General features: G+C 43.5%; 1 protein-coding gene across 1 annotated transcript in view; it reads left to right on the top strand.

Moving 5' to 3' along the window:
• svep1 (sushi, von Willebrand factor type A, EGF and pentraxin domain containing 1) overlaps positions 1–17,205 on the top strand; it is an 88,314-nt gene that overhangs the window by 37,886 nt on the left and 33,223 nt on the right. Inside the window, exons 4-7 of the mRNA XM_061066702.1 lie at positions 10,151–10,309; positions 11,516–11,695; positions 13,215–13,397; positions 14,796–14,990. Of these exons, the coding sequence (XP_060922685.1) occupies positions 10,151–10,309; positions 11,516–11,695; positions 13,215–13,397; positions 14,796–14,990 (717 nt within the window). The remainder of the gene's footprint in view (positions 1–10,150; positions 10,310–11,515; positions 11,696–13,214; positions 13,398–14,795; positions 14,991–17,205) is intronic.

The following is a 17,205-nucleotide window of genomic DNA, read 5'->3' as shown; positions in this document are numbered from 1 at the left end:
ACGGACCCTAATAGGACCCTCCTCTGCAGGAGAACATGAGAAACAAGGAGCCGTGAAACAGCCAGTGGTGCTCTGTCCACCCGTCCCTCCATCTCTCTTTCCATCGCTCCGTCTTATTTCCCTCTCCCGGCTTCTCCCTCATCTTGTCTTTCAGAGCCTCTCTCTCTCCCGGCTACTGTGCCATGTCAACAGGTGGCGGCACATAAACAAGCCCTTTGCAGAGATATGACGTAAAGCAGGAACACCTCTGTAGGTCTGAAGGAGTGACCCGGGTCACAAACATAAACTGTGTGCGTCAGCCAGGTCGCAATTTATGATGTTTTTGAAGTCATTCAATCTTTTATTTATTATTTGTTATTCCACCAGCTGAAGAGCCGGGGGGTTCGACCCCCTGTGACGTCACCCGTTGGTTTGTGAGCTGCTGTTTTGGAGCCTTGAGTTTGTCCAGCACCATCTTGGCTTTTTTGACCTGAACCATATTTGTTACCATATTTGGAGAAGCATTGATACTGTGCTTTATCGTCTATTTAACTCTAAATGGGTACATAATTCACAAAACTAACACTGTGCTGTTAGTCGAAGACTTAAAACTGGAGATTGAGACCTTAACCTCTGTGTAGAAATGATCTCTTCCTCATTTTAAATCACGATCTGTCAAGAAACACCACCCAGGGCTCACTGATGCACACATTGAATCATCAATCAATATCTTCTCCTTTTCCTTGCGACTCCATTTCCTGTGTTCCACCTAATTTAAACTGACAAATGCCCCCATGAGACTTTCAAGGTGGAATGAGTTTTATAAGTGCTTCTGTCCAGTGTCTGTTCCGAGGCCTTTGCCCTCTCTTCAAATCCAACGTGTTTGTCCCTCGCTGTGACCCTTAACTGCCTCTGGATATTTTCACTGACCCTTTATAGTGCTTCCCCCCCACACACACTTCCTTTCACTCTCTGCCCTCCTCACTGTGTGAGGTTGGAGCTGACTGACTGAGATCTCTCCAGTTGACAGGAGCGGATGAAGAGGGATACATGTAAGGTCAAAGGTCACAGGTCACAGGATAAGGATGAGGGGAATCATCAGCTGCTGGCCTTCTGGAGAAGCCTCGTCTTTCTCTCTCTGTCTTTCAGCTTCAGTATAATCAGATTCATCCCAAAAATCGAATGGGTTCTTTCTTGGTCCACGTCCCATCCTTCCATCAAGTTTAGTGGAAATCCTTCCGACAACAAACCCACAAACAAACCATTACACAGCTGCAAAAACAAGACCTCACACACAATTCTGATCGGATGGTGTGAAATGATAATCTGGTTTAGATATTGGTTCTATGGGCGTTTTCTTCCCATCTTCATTCAAGATCCTGGTCTTGAGTGCAAGGTTTTGAGTGAAAGCAAATCTGAAAGTGAAATCGAAAAAGTTAAACTCTCGAAATTAAAGACCAGGCTAGAAAAAACACCCATAAAACCTCTTTCTTCTTTATGTGCACGGAGATGCATCAGAAATAGAGGAACACACCAGCACATAAAGTCGTGTGGTTCTGTGTCCTGTCGGTGAATCTGTTTAGCAGCATCGACTCTGAGGCCGCTGTGGGAGCAGAGAAATGCGTGTGTGGTGGTTCGAGTGTGCGTGTGTGTGTGTGCACATGGTGGGATGTTTCGTGGTGTGTGATTGTGTTTGTGTGTGCAATGCACGCCAGATAACACATCCCTCAAATCCCGTCAGGAAATGTGGAAAAACATTCAGGAATCTGGTGAAACGGTGACACGGCAGAAACGGATATGACAACTGGGGTTGCAAAGGGGCGGAAGTTTCCAGTAAATTTCCGGAAACTTTCCGGAAACTTTCCATGGGAAGTTTAGCTCGGGAATTTAGGGCATTTTGAAAAAAAATAATACGCAAATTAAACGCTGAGCAATAAAAACCTCATTCAAAACTCTATTTTAAAGATGTATGGAATGCATCACACACTGCACGTTGAATTTCAACCCTCTACTGTGCATTCTTCCATCACATGCACAGATAAGTCCCAGCATCCTTCACTCTACAGCAGGGCTATTGAGGCCTGCTGTAGTGTGCAGGACTAGTCAGGTAAGTTTCAATGATATTACTGGGGAAAATATATTAGCATGCTGATTGAGGATTGTTCATCTGTTCATCTAGCCTATTTCCATTCATTTATCCATCAATTGTCAAATATGTTTACAGACTATTCCAATTGTTTGGCTGACTATTTATATCTCGGGCATTGCATTAGCGTTTTTTTACAAACTTTTTTCTCATCTTATTCTACAGAACAATGCCACGTGCACTATCTCATGTGTGGAGACATTTCACCCCATCCAATGTAGAAGGGAAGGCTGTGTACATTTGCAAATACTGTGCAAAGACCTATGTTAAGAATGACACAACGATGCAGAAGCATATAGTCAAGTGCCCAAAGTTTCCTCAGGGCTCAAATCAGCCTATGACAAAAGAAAATGTTTATATTTATGTCTGTATATGACAAGGTCAATACAGTTAGTATAAATTACCCACAACATTTCCAGTTTATTCCTGTTAATTCCCGTTAATTCCCGTATATTCCCATTTATTCCCGTTATTTCCTGTATATTGCTGTTAATTCCTGTTAATTCCCATGGAAAGTTTCCAACTTTGAATATTCCCGGAATTTTGCAACCCTAATGACAACAGGCCCTTTCTCCTACGAGTGTGAACATCCTGAGTGATTTGCTCCGTTGTCCCGCGGCCTTCTATCACGACATCTCTCAGGATTCTGACCTCTGTAATCAGACACACCCGACTGGAGACCAACCTGTGTTTGGACAGTTGTTTAGCGGTCTGCCTTGCTCTCCCGATCGTTCGACCCTGTAATAAACGAGCAGCACCGTCTCCCTGTCCTTACAAATCCGTGAAACGTGTCCAGCGACTGTGGTGAGGTAATCTCCTCTGGGAGCCGGGTTGAATACTAAGCAGGCGAAAGGCAACGAAGCAGCCACTAAACTTCTTCAGTTTCCTCTCCAAAGACCGACTTGCATCACATCGCAGAGCTTTCACATTCCTTGGATCAGGGGGTCCGTGGAGCCCCCCCTCCCACTCAGATGGAGGCTGTGTAGGTGGACAGCTGTGCAGCAGCCACATCTCACCCCCGTCCCCCTTTTCTTTCCTTTTTTTTTTTTACCCTGCAATCAATCCAGCTGGAGAACAGACCAGACTTCAGTGAGACTCCAGTTGATTTAGAGCCTCCTGACACCATGAAGATGGGATTCCCAAAACTTTTCCAGTCGCAGGTGACCCGTGCGTTGAGGTTGGAAAACTCCTGTGACCCTAATAGTTGTAGACGTAGTCTCATTGCACATTTTGATTTCCGTCGCTGTCTGACTGACGGGAGGAAAAGTGCATCACTGAGTGGAAGGATAACTGGAATAGACATCTTTCTGTGGACTGGCTGAGGGATTCTTCTCAGTGGATTCTTAGGGTGTTTCCAAACCTATTGCACCTTTGCTTGGTGCAGACTTCTGACTTTTCAGTTTAGTCCGAACCAAGACAACAGATGTGAAAGGTGCTCCCTAGATTTCAACGTGAAATCAAAACTAACTGGAGCAAATAACTAAGATGCTCAGGGACATTTAAGCCTTTTTCTGTTTGTCACATTTGCTGTCGTCCATTGAAGTAGCCATAGTGGCGTTGAGGTTTCCGTGATGACCCTCTCACATATGCCAGCTTCTTCTCCAGCAGCACCTCACAGATCCGTCATGGGTTCATCACATCAGGGGAACTCAGTGGGAGACAGGTGCTAGTGCTCTCTGTGGAAGCTGCAATGATGGAGGCTCTAAAGCTAAATGCAGAGGGATTCAGTCAGCGCCATTAGGGATGAATGTGTTTGACTCTCTAACACTTAAGGGATCGAAATGTCCATCGTTACTGGACACATGGATCATCTACATTCCTCGCATCCATAAATCCCCATTATTTTAAGCTGCCCTGGTGGTCCAGATGAAGTCAATGTCAGATGCATACAGTCTCCTGGCTCTGAGTAAATGTATACCCAGACTGTGTTTATGTGAAGTGAAACATTCAACCCCAGAGCCACAGTTTTGTTTCGTGCCTCTGTCGGGCTGTTGCGTGAATGTACGTCTGTTTTCTCGTAGGCCAGACTATACATTTTAATTGTCCATTTCCCGGGTCTATTTGCGCGACTCCAATGTGCATGAGAAGTCTCAGTTAAGAGTGGAAAGTTTCCCTCGCATGTGAACATTGTTTTGTCAGTCGAGAGAAACCCTGGAATTTAAAAGTCCAACTTAACAACATTTCTGGTGTGAGAGGGTTTTCAACCGCAGGCGGCCAGGGCCTCCGTCCGGATTTAGCCGCCTGTTCACAATACTGCTGGACTCCCTCGGTTCCAATTGTTTAGCTCTGAAGACGACGGAGACACAACTCCATCACGGAACCATGAACCTAATCAAATCTTGCACTTAACACTCATGATTCGTGACAGTTAACATAACGTTATCAGTCGCCCGGACAGTTATTTGTCTCGTACTGTTTAAGAAGAGGCTTCTAGTCGTAGATTGATGCAGGATAAAGACCAGAGTTATGTTTCTGATTGACTGATTTGACTGAATCACTATAAAATAAGTAAATAGACACAAGGTATAAGTGCAGAAATAACTGCATAATTTGCTATTAAGCTCAACATGTCCCATCTACTTACATGGAGGAGTCAGGTTTATAACCTACATACAGCCACAAGGGGTCAACATTTTTTTGAAACTAACAATTTAGTAGCACTTAAATGGCACTTACTTATAGCATTTTGTAGTCTTGCTTTATTTTTGAAGAAATTGTAGTTTCTTTATCCTTGTTGTTCTTGGTTTGTACTCTCGGGTTTGTACTCTAAGTCGCTTTGGATAAAAGCGTCAGCTAAATTAAATGTAATGTAATGTAATCGAGTAGTTTTAGCTTCACTCTTTGGGAGCTGTCCTGTCGTCTAACTTTTTATTTACAGTCCATGGTTTATACCAAACATGTTTTGAGGTTCGATACCCGACTCTTTCAAGTTTTTAGATGGATCAGAGTGAAAATGTGAGGTTTCCTACTTCCTCTCCCCTTCATTTGAACGTGAATGCTTCATCTTTAAAATAACATTTGGGAGGCAGCATGTGAATCAGCGCTCCATGGATCAGCATATGTGTCTGCGAGCATGTGTTTGTGGATTTTCTGTTGGACTAAGCAGAATCCGTCCCTCTAAGACTGAAACCACTCTCTCTGTTTGTCATTGTGGCCGAGGAGGCAGATGTTCCTGCTCTCCCTCTGGATCTCCTTTCATCGTTTCAGCCCCGGTCTGTTTTTAGGCCTGGCTAATCGAACCCAGCGTCCCCCCCGAGACAGGAGAGATTCTCGTGTGATAGTAACTTTGGCTCCCGGACCAGGATGTGTCTGGCAGTTTGGAAAAAAGCCGTTTAACAGATGAACTATTCTGCGCTTGGTTTTGTCGTTGTCTTTTCTCTTTCACTTCCTGCGAATGTATCCCTTTCTTTTCCCGGTTTTAAATACTAGTGACAGCCAAGATATTTAACTCTCGCAGGAGACTTTCTATTCCGAGGTTTGGACTCAATTCAAGGGTTTGAATCTTCTCCAGTTCTGCTCATCAAACTCTGTTTACTCTTGCATATGTGAAATGGTTGTATGAAATATTTAGCGGCTCCAGAGGGAGCTGCAAGAAATCAGATCAATTGCCTCAAGTGATCTCAATAGATTCGGTGTTTGTTTAAAAAGCATGGGGGGGGGGGGTTAGGAGTTGAAGCGAGAAATGAATTCACCAGACGTCAGTAGAGAACTCGTCATCTCCACTGAAGGTTATAGAGGCTGAAGGCTACATTAGCTGCGACTAGAATAAGACACATGTTCATGAAGATGTGATGACGACATGATAACAATCTAAAAGTCATCTCCTACTTTTGACGTAAATCTCTTCTAACAGGTCGTAATTTTAACATTTGGAGAAAATGGTTGAGTTATTTCCTGCAAAACTGTGAACTGCTTTTTTTCTAAATCATGGAGCTGTAGATAGTTTGAAATTTGGAGAGTTAGTGAGTATTTACAGCTGTTTGAGGAGTTTACTTAAAATAAACATCAATTCCTAGTAAAGAGGGAACATGTCACCCAGTGAAACTGTGGCTCGCTTTGCTTTTAGTCATTTTTTGGAAAACAAAAGAGCTCTATGGCTCATGGATATGAGATAAACAGTAAACAGCCTTAAGCTACGGAACACAGGCAACAATGGTTAAATTCATTTTGGGTTTTCTGGGGATTTGTTGTCTGTGAAATACAGAATATTTCCAGACTCGTGCTTTAAAAAAGATGCAAAACAGGTTTTTTTCTTTGACTTTCTGTGCAGATGTTAAAAGAAATCATTCAAAATGAAGGTGAGAGTTAAAGTATTAAAGCTGGTGATGTTATGACATGTTCAACTTTATGATTAGTTATTCGGGTTTGCACAAATATTGCTGTAACTCTAAATTAAAACCTCCTGATCTGAGAGGCCGGCTCTTTCCTTTCCTCAGATCATTTTCATTCATGGGGGTTTGTTCTGTCATCGTTTTATTTCTTCTTGTTCATCCCGACTTCCTTCGTTCCAACTCCTGCAGGTCTGGTCTTTCTACACTGTGTGTGTGTGTGTGTCTGTGTGTGTGTCTGTGTGTGTGTGATGATGATGCATCTGTTTGTGTACATCACTGCCTGCCAGCACATGCGACATGCCAGGAATAGAAAAGTGATACTTTCTGATACAGTATTTCCACTGTTGTGCTCCGGGTGGATTATTATTCACATTAAAAATAACTAGGCTTCCTGTAAAACCTAAAATTAAGCTGTAAAAACCTGATTCCCGAGAGGCCTGAGCGGAGCGAACACTTTCCACTGTCACTCCGTCTTATGTAAGAAACCTCCTCTGAGTTTAAGAGACGCGGGAGGGAGAAGCCGCTGCTGTTGTTATCAAATGAAATTCGCAGACGTGGTGAGAGTGACACAAGCCGACTGTCTGCAGCCGAACAGGTAAAACCACACGGGTCTGCTGTGGGTGAGCGGCTCATTCCAGTGCCAGCAACCAGTGCTCGCTTCACAGAGGGTTAACATCTCCAGGCTGAGAGAGAGAGAGAGAGAGAGTGTGGTGAGGGGCCAAGCTGGCATCGGCTCAGCAGTGGAAACTCACACCTGGCCTCTGCAGCGGATAAATGACTTGTGAGGAATATTAGCACTGTGGATTCTCTGTGGCACCTTCAGGAAAGCTTCTAATTAAACCTGCTCCTTTTACAGTCGGGTCCAGAAGCTGACACGACTTGAAAGTGATCCACTGTGTGTGCTCCTGTTGGACGGTTGTGTGCTTTCACACCTACCTTGTTTAGTCCAAACCCAAAATAACAGGTGTGAAAGGTGCCTCACATTTAGTCCGACCAGAAGAGGTGGTTTCAGTCTGAGCTGTTTTGTCAGTTCACAGTGTTTAAAGAAACTTTTCTGGATACTTAAGACTTTCAGAACCAATTGCAGGAAGTAGAGACGGAGTGTGATGATGTGTTTGAGCGATGAAGATTCATTCGGCAAAACGTCCTTTTCTGCATTCAAACTGAAATACTCATGTGCCAATATAATAGCTGACTTGACAACTTCCTGATGTCAGATGCATGATTCAGGTGTGAAAACGGCCCTGAGACAAAGTTAGACATTTATTTCCTGTGATATTAGTGAAGCTCTTATTGTCTTGCTACTAACAATAAAAAGGCTTTAAATCCTTTCAATTCAAATATTCCAAAACGATGTCTGTATTTCTGCTTTTATACATTTAAGTGTCTAAATGATCTGTGTGTGTTTGCGTGTGGGATCAGAGAGTTTCTCATCTGAAGTGCACTGCAGCAAATTTAACTGTCAAAGAGTCTTTCTCCTCCGTCTGGAGCCTGTTCTGATTTGGAAACTTGTGCCGTCAATATGAAATCTGGTTTGATTTTCCGATTAACTCGAGCAACATTTGGATTTACTTGAATCGGCAGTTGTACACACACACACACACGCACACACACACACACACACACACACACAGTAAACTCATGTGTGGGTCCTGTGAGTGAAAGTGGATCAGATTATAGAGAAGATAATGTCAATGATTACACCACGAGTACTTAACACTGATTTACAGAGAGTTTTCTACAAGGAGACATATTCTGCTCGTTGAAAATCCTTCTTTTAAAGTAGTTCTGATTCAAAGGAGCAAAACCAACACAGAAGATAAACACTTGGAGTGGTGGGGCAGCAACTGATAAAGGTCTGACCCTCCCTAATGCATCAGTAATGGCTTTGAATTACGGGAAATGTCAGCAAAGCAAATTGCTTGCGTGAAACTACCCATAAAATGGCCGATAAAGGCCGCTGCCCCTGGTAATAACGTAATTCATCATGAGCTACATTTTTGGAAATAATTTAAATCAACGTTAGAGCATCATAGACTCTTAGGGAACAAGATCACATCACTGAAAATATTCCAGCGGACAGCGATCAGGTTGCTGTTGTGATTTACTCACCGTCCCGTGTGAAGGTGACCTTTGACCCCTGATAAGATCCATGTGATGGATTCACTCGTTCCTCCTGCGACGCGAGCGATGCGCCGACTGGTTTGTTCAGAAGTTGATCGATGGCGGATGAAAGAATGTTGGCGGCCCTTGGTCTGACCCGTGCTTCTTCATCTTTACAGCCATGTCCTCTGATCCAACTCAGGTGATGCTAATAGGAAGCACACCGTGTGATGTCTGTGTGTGTGTGTGTCTGCGAGTGTGTGTCCGTGTGCAGGTGATCAAACGGCTCTAATGTGGCCCATGTGTTCCTTCATGTGAACCATAATAGCTTTGAGATGCTCATAAACCTTTCTTTGAATGTTGCATTTCTTCCTAATGAAAGTGGTCCTCGGTGTCCGGTGCCACTAAAGAGTTTCCCCTCTTGGAGTAATTAAGACTCTGGACTCGTCTCGTTTTACAGTGAGATCATCGTGTCACTTCTGCCACATTTTTCCACGACTGCATATCCAGACATTAATATGATCAAAGCCTTCTCATGAATCCTCCTCTGATGTAGTCATGACGATTTCTAGCTGTCTTGCAGATATTATATATCATTTTATACAATAATATTGTCTTTTGCACACCATTTCTACATACTCTTACACTCATAGTATATTATATTATCTACTGTATAGTCAAATACTATATTTATACCTCTACTATATATCATATCATATTATATCATACTCTTTGTATATTCTTGTATACACACATATTTATACATGTGTACATGTTATTATTATTATATTTACTATTATTATTATATATACTGTTGCTGCCATTATTACTATATACTGCTATTATATTGGTATAATTACTATCATATAAATATATATTATGTTACTACCTAGGGCTGGGCAAGTTAACTCGTTTTAATCAAGTTAACTCAAGTGATGAGTTAACTCGATTAATTATTTTATCTCGCATTAACTCAGGTTTGATTATTTATTGTTTTATTGTGAAAGTCAGGCTTTTATTTTGTGAAAGTCTGTTGCTGACTGCTGCAGAACAGGAAAAAAGAAAATAATTGGCGGATAAACAATCGAGTTAACTTGCCCAGCCCTAGTTATATTATATACTATATATACTGTACTATTTTTATATACTGTCTAACAATAACATTACCATCATATCATCAGTACTATTACTATCATCTTGCCACTGCACCTTATCTACCTATTTATCTTGTGTTTCTGTTTTTATTCTTTCTACCTCAATATTTTTTATTTTATTCTATTGTATTGTATTTTATTGTATTCAAATATACCGGCTGCTATGAAGACTTAATTTCCCTTCGAGGATGAATAAAGTTATCTATCTATCTATCTATCTATCTATCTATCTATCTATCTATCTATCTATCTATCTATCTATCTATCTATCTATCTATCTATCTATCTATCTATCTATCTATCTATCTATCTATCTATCTATCTATCTATCTATCTATCTATCTATCTATCTTTATTCATTCCAGCTCTCTTTTTTTACTCCTGCATGACATCACACACAGAAACGTTTCTAACTCTACCTCCTCTGGTTTTTGCAGCGTGCCCGCCCGGCACTTACAAACCAGAGGGAACCCCGGGGGGTCTGAGCACCTGCCTGCCTTGTCCCGACCCGCAGCACACCTCCCAGCCCGGCAGCACCTCCGTCAGCGACTGCGCCTGCAAGCCGGGGTACCAGCCAGTAGGCATGAGCTGCCAGGGTAAGAGGAGCTGCTCTGTTGATTGCTACGTCCGATTTAGCCGGATCATGGTTCGGGTTATTGGGCGATTCCCCGGTGCCCTGATCTGAAAGGTCCTCGAGCTGATTGGCAGTGACCACTTTGTGAGAACCCCCTCTATGATGAGCGAGGTGCAGGAAACCACAACCACAGCACATCGGGAAACCCCCTAACGAGGCCCCATGGCACTACCTTTCTGCCAAGAGTAATTTAAGAGAACGCCTTAACGTGTGTGGGACTGTGGTTTGCACTGGTGAGGTTAAATGTAGAGCCCAACTCATCTGTCATATCTCTAGACACATATAGAAATGCTCTGTGCTTCCTTCTATACTGGTAATTCAGCTTGTTTATGACTTATTGTGCATGTTTGTTATTCCAAACGCGATTCGTCATGCGAAGATTCTCCCTGGGAAAAATGCGGGAGAAATTAGTTAGTCTTTATTTGTCTGGCTGCTCTGAATAGGTGGCATCAGCACAGATTTGCCTCCCGGGCTGAAATCAAGATGATAATTGTCGACTGCCCAAAATAAATCAAACACAATCAAGAGAAAAATCCAGGAATTAAGATATTACATTACCAGAGTTTCACCTGATGCACCAGATGGTTTGTTACACAGAAAACATTGGAAATGTAAAGAAAAGGTGCTTTTGATAAAACACTTGGCAGGTGATGGGATGAACCATGTGTTTATCAGCGTCTCTCGTACTTTCTGAAGCCAGAAAGGAAAATAGCAAAAAGAAGACTTTCCATTGATAAAAGCCTTTTGTGCTTTTTTCTGCTCTTCACCTTATCTGATGCTTTATCTACACAAATCTACCGAGCGGTCGCCAACTGTGTCCTCATATCTAAACCTGCAACACCGTGAGGATTAGTAGATTTATTAAAATGTTGAGGAATCGCCTGGGATCCCCAAACACAGACGTGTGAGAGTAGAGCGCCCTGACTCGTAGATCTGCCTCCAGTAATTACTCCGACCCTCCTGTTTCTTAAAGAGTGAGTCGGTGATTTCCACGCTGCAGTTCATCCGAACACCGTGATGTTCATTAATCACCAGGTTGCGGTGATCTGGGAGGAGACGTCTGACAACCTGCACTTTTCTGCTTTCACGCTTTGTTATTGAAGGAAGATTAAATTTCCTGCTCCATCAGTAACCTCTCCTCCTTCTTCTCCTCCTCCTTCTCCTCCAGTGGTTTATTGTCCAGCGCTGTCACCTCCTGAAAACGGCTTTTTCATCCACAACGTGTGCAACAACCACTTTGAGGCGGCCTGTGGCGTGCGGTGCCAGACGGACTTTGACCTCCAGGGAACCAACATCCGATTGTGCCAGGCGGACGGCACCTGGTCAGGGACGCCTGCCACCTGCAGAGGTGAGGAACCTTCCAGTCAGTGGGAAAACAGCAGAGGTGGAGAACTGGGAAAGATGATGCTGCATTGCATCGTTAGGGGAAATCAAGTATAGCACATTGCATCACTGGCATACAGTATGTTACAGTGCAGACACAATACAAGCGTGTCTGATTAAGCAGGTTCCTCCTTCACACCACAAGTCTCATATAGTTCCTCATTAAACTTTGGGACCTCGATCAAAACCCTCAAAGTCTGCAGCTTCTCCTCAAATCCCTGCAAACCCTCATATGTAAAGGAGATGATGCGTTGCAGTGATTCGCTGCTGAGCGTGTTAAGATCTCTCGCTGAGTATCTAAGGTCACATGTGCTCGGGCCAGAACGAGGAATCAACATTTACTGGGAGGCCGGGGAAGGAAGGAAGGAAGGTAGGAAGGAAGGGTTCAATTAAATAGAGGAGCAGGGCTCACAGGAAGAAAGGATGTAAGGAGAGTAGGGACAGAGGGTCCAAGGGAAGGAATCCGAGAGTGAGGGAGATGAAGAGCAGACAGGAAAGAAAGAAAGGGAAAGGGAGTTGTGACAAGTCCAGAGATTAATGAGATGAATTCTGTTTTAACAGAGACTCAGCGAGCGGGTGACTCACAGAAATACCAAGACACTGAATATCCAAGGGTGTGTGTGTGTTTTATAGTGTGTGGCTTTGGGTATATATATGATTTCTGAGTGTGTCTGCTTTTATGTGTCACACTGAGTCTAGTCTCCGCCACATACTGTAGGACCTCCCAGTCTGTTAAGCCCTGGGGGGGGGGGTCTCCTCTCCACCGCCTGTCTGTCTGTCGGTGGTGAGAACAGACAAACTGCTCTTCTCTAGCGACAGGATAATGTCAGACACGCAGGAATGTTATCTTTTATTTCATGCTTTAGGTTAAATCATAGGTCCCAAGTTAAAGATGATATAGGGCTGTATGTTCTTATGGTTGATTTATGGTTCACTGTGGGTTAAATAGATATTTATACCTGTGTTTATCAGTTATTCCTCAAACCGGGATAGAATAATTAAAAACCACATAATAACAGAAGCATAAAGGTGGTGTTTGCCAGGTCGCGCTAGTTCACATTTACAGTAAACAACAAATCTATGTGAAATATCACTAATATATGAATTATCTAAAAGAGTATCATCTCAAAAACTGAAAGAAACGATGAGGAGGAATTTCCCAAAATGACAATGATCACAAACATCCCAAAAAGCAATAAAAAACATCGTTGGAGTATTCTAGACAGTTGATGAATGGCCTTCATGGTTCTTTGGGCTTTGTTTGTTTGTTTCTCTCCAAACCAAATCACAAATGTTTTGCTGACTGTCACATTTTTTTAAACTCCCTAAATTGGCTAAACCATAAATGTATTGATGTGCTCACAGTAAATTAAACTCACAATAACAACACAAGCCACGGGGAACAAAGTAGAACAATGTGCGTTCTGTGTCTCCGATTTGCTGATTGTGAATCTGATTGTGAGTGTATTGTGTCCCGCCCACAGTTCGCTCCTGCCCGCCTCTCTCCCGGCCGCCACACGGGTTCCTCCGCTGCAGCGATGGCGGCGGCGCCTCCCGCCGGGCGGAGTGTCAGGCCGGCTGCGAGCGCGGCTTCAGGCTGGAAGGAGACGTCCGACTCACCTGCCAGGTCAACTCGCAGTGGAGCGGATCCCAACCTCGGTGTGTGGGTAAGACTTCACCCCCGACAAGCTACTGACACAAAACACACGAAGAAGACTCTGTAAGAAAACATTTGAACAAAATATACAACATAGGTCTTTATCATTTGTTCGACATTTGGACTTAGGCTCATATTTTCTGTTTAGTTCACTGGATTCAGCCTGAGTGGAAAAAAACGTAAAGAAAAATGACATAAATAACATATAATCTTGGTTTCTCTATGTAAAAACATGTGGTTTTACACACGTATGTAAACGCACATGAGAACCCTGACTCACCCACGGTGGTTAGACATATGGTGCGTATTTGCTCCGTGCACTACATCATCCTCCGAGAGATACATCTGCTTTCTCATCGCCCGGCTGCGATCCCCATACACACACACACACACACACACACACACACACACAGGATTTGCCCACACACTTCACAACCCGATAGTTAAGTCAAAATAAGTTGCGCACACTCATGCCCGCCGCAGAGAGCTCGTAGGTCCGGCACAGCAACACACAACAGAGAGGCGCCGGGTGAGAGGGTTCCACCGCAAACCTCCGGCCTCAACTGACTCACTTCCACACAACCAGCTCATCGGCTATTTAGAACGACTGATCCGATTCACAAGAACTCTGGGTTATCGATAGGGACCATCTCCCCCGAGCTGCAGACTGTTTGTTTGAGCATCTCAGTGTTTGCCCACAGACTGTCGCTACCTCTTTAACACGGCTCAGACTTCTCTGTGGGCTGCTGCTGCCGAGCGGTTTGTTTTAGTGTTTGTTTGCACAGCGGTGAAACGGGATCGCTCCAGCTGCTCTGAGAGGACGGAGAGATATCTCTTCATCTGATTGAAACGTACCTCTCACTGGGCTTCTCCTTCGCAAAAAGGAAGCAGGAGGCAGAGGATGAGAATGATCCATCCATCATCGAGTCAAAGCCACATGTACAGTTAAAAATATATATATATGAAAGGCCTCCAGTGTACGGGTCCTGTGGTCTGTGAGTCTCTTCTTGAGTTGATTTCCGACCAAATGTTTGTTTCCTTTGTGCCAGTTCCTGATACGTGCACACACACTGAGAATAGTTTTATTGTTGGCACTCGCACTGGAGGGTAATCAAAGAAAGATTTTATCACATTCTGGTAAAGACGCAGGAAACGTGATCCAGATCTTGAAGGAGTTTTTTCTTTTCTGTTTTCGGTCTGTTCTGCTCTAACCAACCTGATCATCAAAAACCTTTTCTCCTGGTCGGATTAATGCACAATAAATTCTAACACAGCACATTGCAGCACTGCTTGTTCTGACAACTTTGATAATAATTAATAAAAATCGTGTTTCCCCAGCAGATATTTTTCCAGGAATGAAATAAACACAATCAGATTCATCCCCTTGTTTCTCCCTCTCTCTCCCCAGAGGTGCGTTGTCCCCCTGTGGTGGCGCAGAAGAACATCCTGATGTCGCCCCCTGCCTGCGGGAGGAGGGCAGCGTCGCCGGGCTCCGTCTGCCTGCTCACCTGTCGTCAAGGTTACAGTCTCCAAGGCAACAGGAAGGCGGTGTGCCTTGGCTCCGGGAACTGGACCGCTAACGTCCATAAAGCTGTCTGCGCAGGTGATTTGTGTGGAAAGCGGATCCTTTCACTTCAGAAGTCCTGAGGTCAGAGGTCAGGGTCGGTGTAGGGGCCGTAAAAAAGGGTCTAAAGCAGGATGTTGAGGTCGGCCGGGGGCAGGTGGAGGTGGAACCAGGGGGTCGTGTGTCTTTCCAGGAATAAGTATGTTTAGTTTGGTACATGTAATTAAATAGTTCCAGGAAATTCTTAGATTTTAAGCTTACTAACACAAAATTTTAAACGATGCAAGTTCTCGACCAATCACAAGTCAGTCTCAGCTGTCAATCATGATGTTTTACATTACTTTTATAGCATCTAATAACTAATTAATACAGAAAAACTGAAAAAATTACATTTGGGTAAACATGAGTGTGATAAAAAACGCTCCCATGTTAGTCCAGGCAAAGTAGCGTTTTCCGACCGACTAATTGTAAAAAAAAAAAATTTCAGCATAGATCATTTCTATGAGGTGTCCAGAACAACATACTAAAAGTCCTAAGAAATCCTAGTTGAGGAAATATGTTTAATTCTCATCAATGTGTGCCAATAAGGCCCGGCAACAATACACCCCAAAAAGACTATTTTTTTCCTTTACTCCAATCAAAATAAAACTTTACACAATGAAAGTAGCCATGAAACGTAACATTTTTTGTATTACAAGTTTCTTTTGAAATGAATTTGACAAGCACATGAGCTACACACTTATTGAATATGTCCTAATTTGCATAGGCAAACACCATTCATATGTATTACAAATACATACATAAATTCATTTTCAAAGAAACTTGTAATACAAAAAATGTTACGTTTCATGGTTACTTTCATTGTGTAAAGTTTTATTTTGAAAGGAGTAAAGGAAAAAAATAGTCCCCTTTGGGGTGTATTATTGCCGGGCCTTATTGGCACACATTGATGAGAATTAAACATATTTCCTCAACTAGGATTTCTTAGGACTTTTAGTATGTTGTTCTGGACACCTCATAGAAATAATTTATGCTGAAAAAAATTCTTTTACAATTACTTCTATTTTTGGCTCAAAAATGGCCTACTTTGCCTGGACTATGTCCCATCTGCTAACATAGGAGAAACAGAGTTTATGACCATTACTGCATCCAGCCACCAGGGGGACATTGAGACGACTCACTTTTTGGAAGCTGTCATATTGTCTATCTTCATATAAAGTGTGTGACTTGGCACAAAGACATGAGATCAATGTTGATCATTTACATAATTCTCACCCAGATGTTGCACTCTTTCTTTAAAACCTGTTTAACAGCAACTAGGACTGAATCTGAGGAAATGATTACGGATGGAATGATGGATCCATAAAGTTTTCCTCCATTGAGTTGTTTGTAAATTTAACACGGCTGCTCGGAAGATTGAATTATTCTCTCAGCGCTGGAGTGAATGACACTGGTCATGTGTGAAAAGATGGATGGAGAGTTTTTTGGAGAAATCGAGCAAGATTTAAAAAATAAAACAGCAGGAAAGTTGGATGGAGGTTTTCTCTTTTCCATCCTCCGATCCAGTGAGAACGGTGCTAACCCAGTTTCACTAACTCAAACCAGCCCATGTCCGAGTTCTCTTGTCCCTCCCTCCCTCCCCCCCACCTGGCTCGGGCTCCGTCTGGAGATCATTAAAAACCGGACCGGCCCTCCAGATGCCTTGCAGGTGAAACAGGTGGTGCCGAGCGGCTGTGCCTGCCCCCCCCCATCCCCTCCGGTGTCCTAAATCCCCCGAGTTTCCACAGGAGAAAGTTTACTAACTAGGGAGGATGAGTCATCTGGGGGGGGAGATAAGAATGAGAGAAGATTACATTCGGTTGCACCTGGGACACTAATGAAGAAAGAAGATAAGATAGATGAGAAAGAAAGAGAGAGAGAGGGAGACGTTAGTGCTCTCCGTCAGCTCCTGGCTTTCTTCACCTCTCACTTCACACTGATGACACCCAAAGTGAAATATTCCTCCCTTCGCTGTGAAGATGAACGCCTGGAGCCGTGTGTGTGTGTGTTAGTGTTTAGCGGAGACAGATGCCTGAGTAGACGGGTCATCAGGTCCAGATGAGAGCGAGCTGCAGACCACTCTCCATCGATGGGAGATCCGGCGCTCGGGGGGTTGAACTGAGCTGAACTGTGCCGGATCCACGTTATCACAACAAGCTGCAAGAGACAAAAGGAAGAAGTCGTTTCATCCAAGGGTCACGGGCGGGTTTGTGCG

This window comes from Limanda limanda, chromosome 22, assembly GCF_963576545.1.
Source record: "Limanda limanda chromosome 22, fLimLim1.1, whole genome shotgun sequence".
Lineage (NCBI taxonomy): Eukaryota > Metazoa > Chordata > Actinopteri > Pleuronectiformes > Pleuronectidae > Limanda > Limanda limanda.
This window is presented reverse-complemented; position numbering and strand designations above follow the sequence as displayed.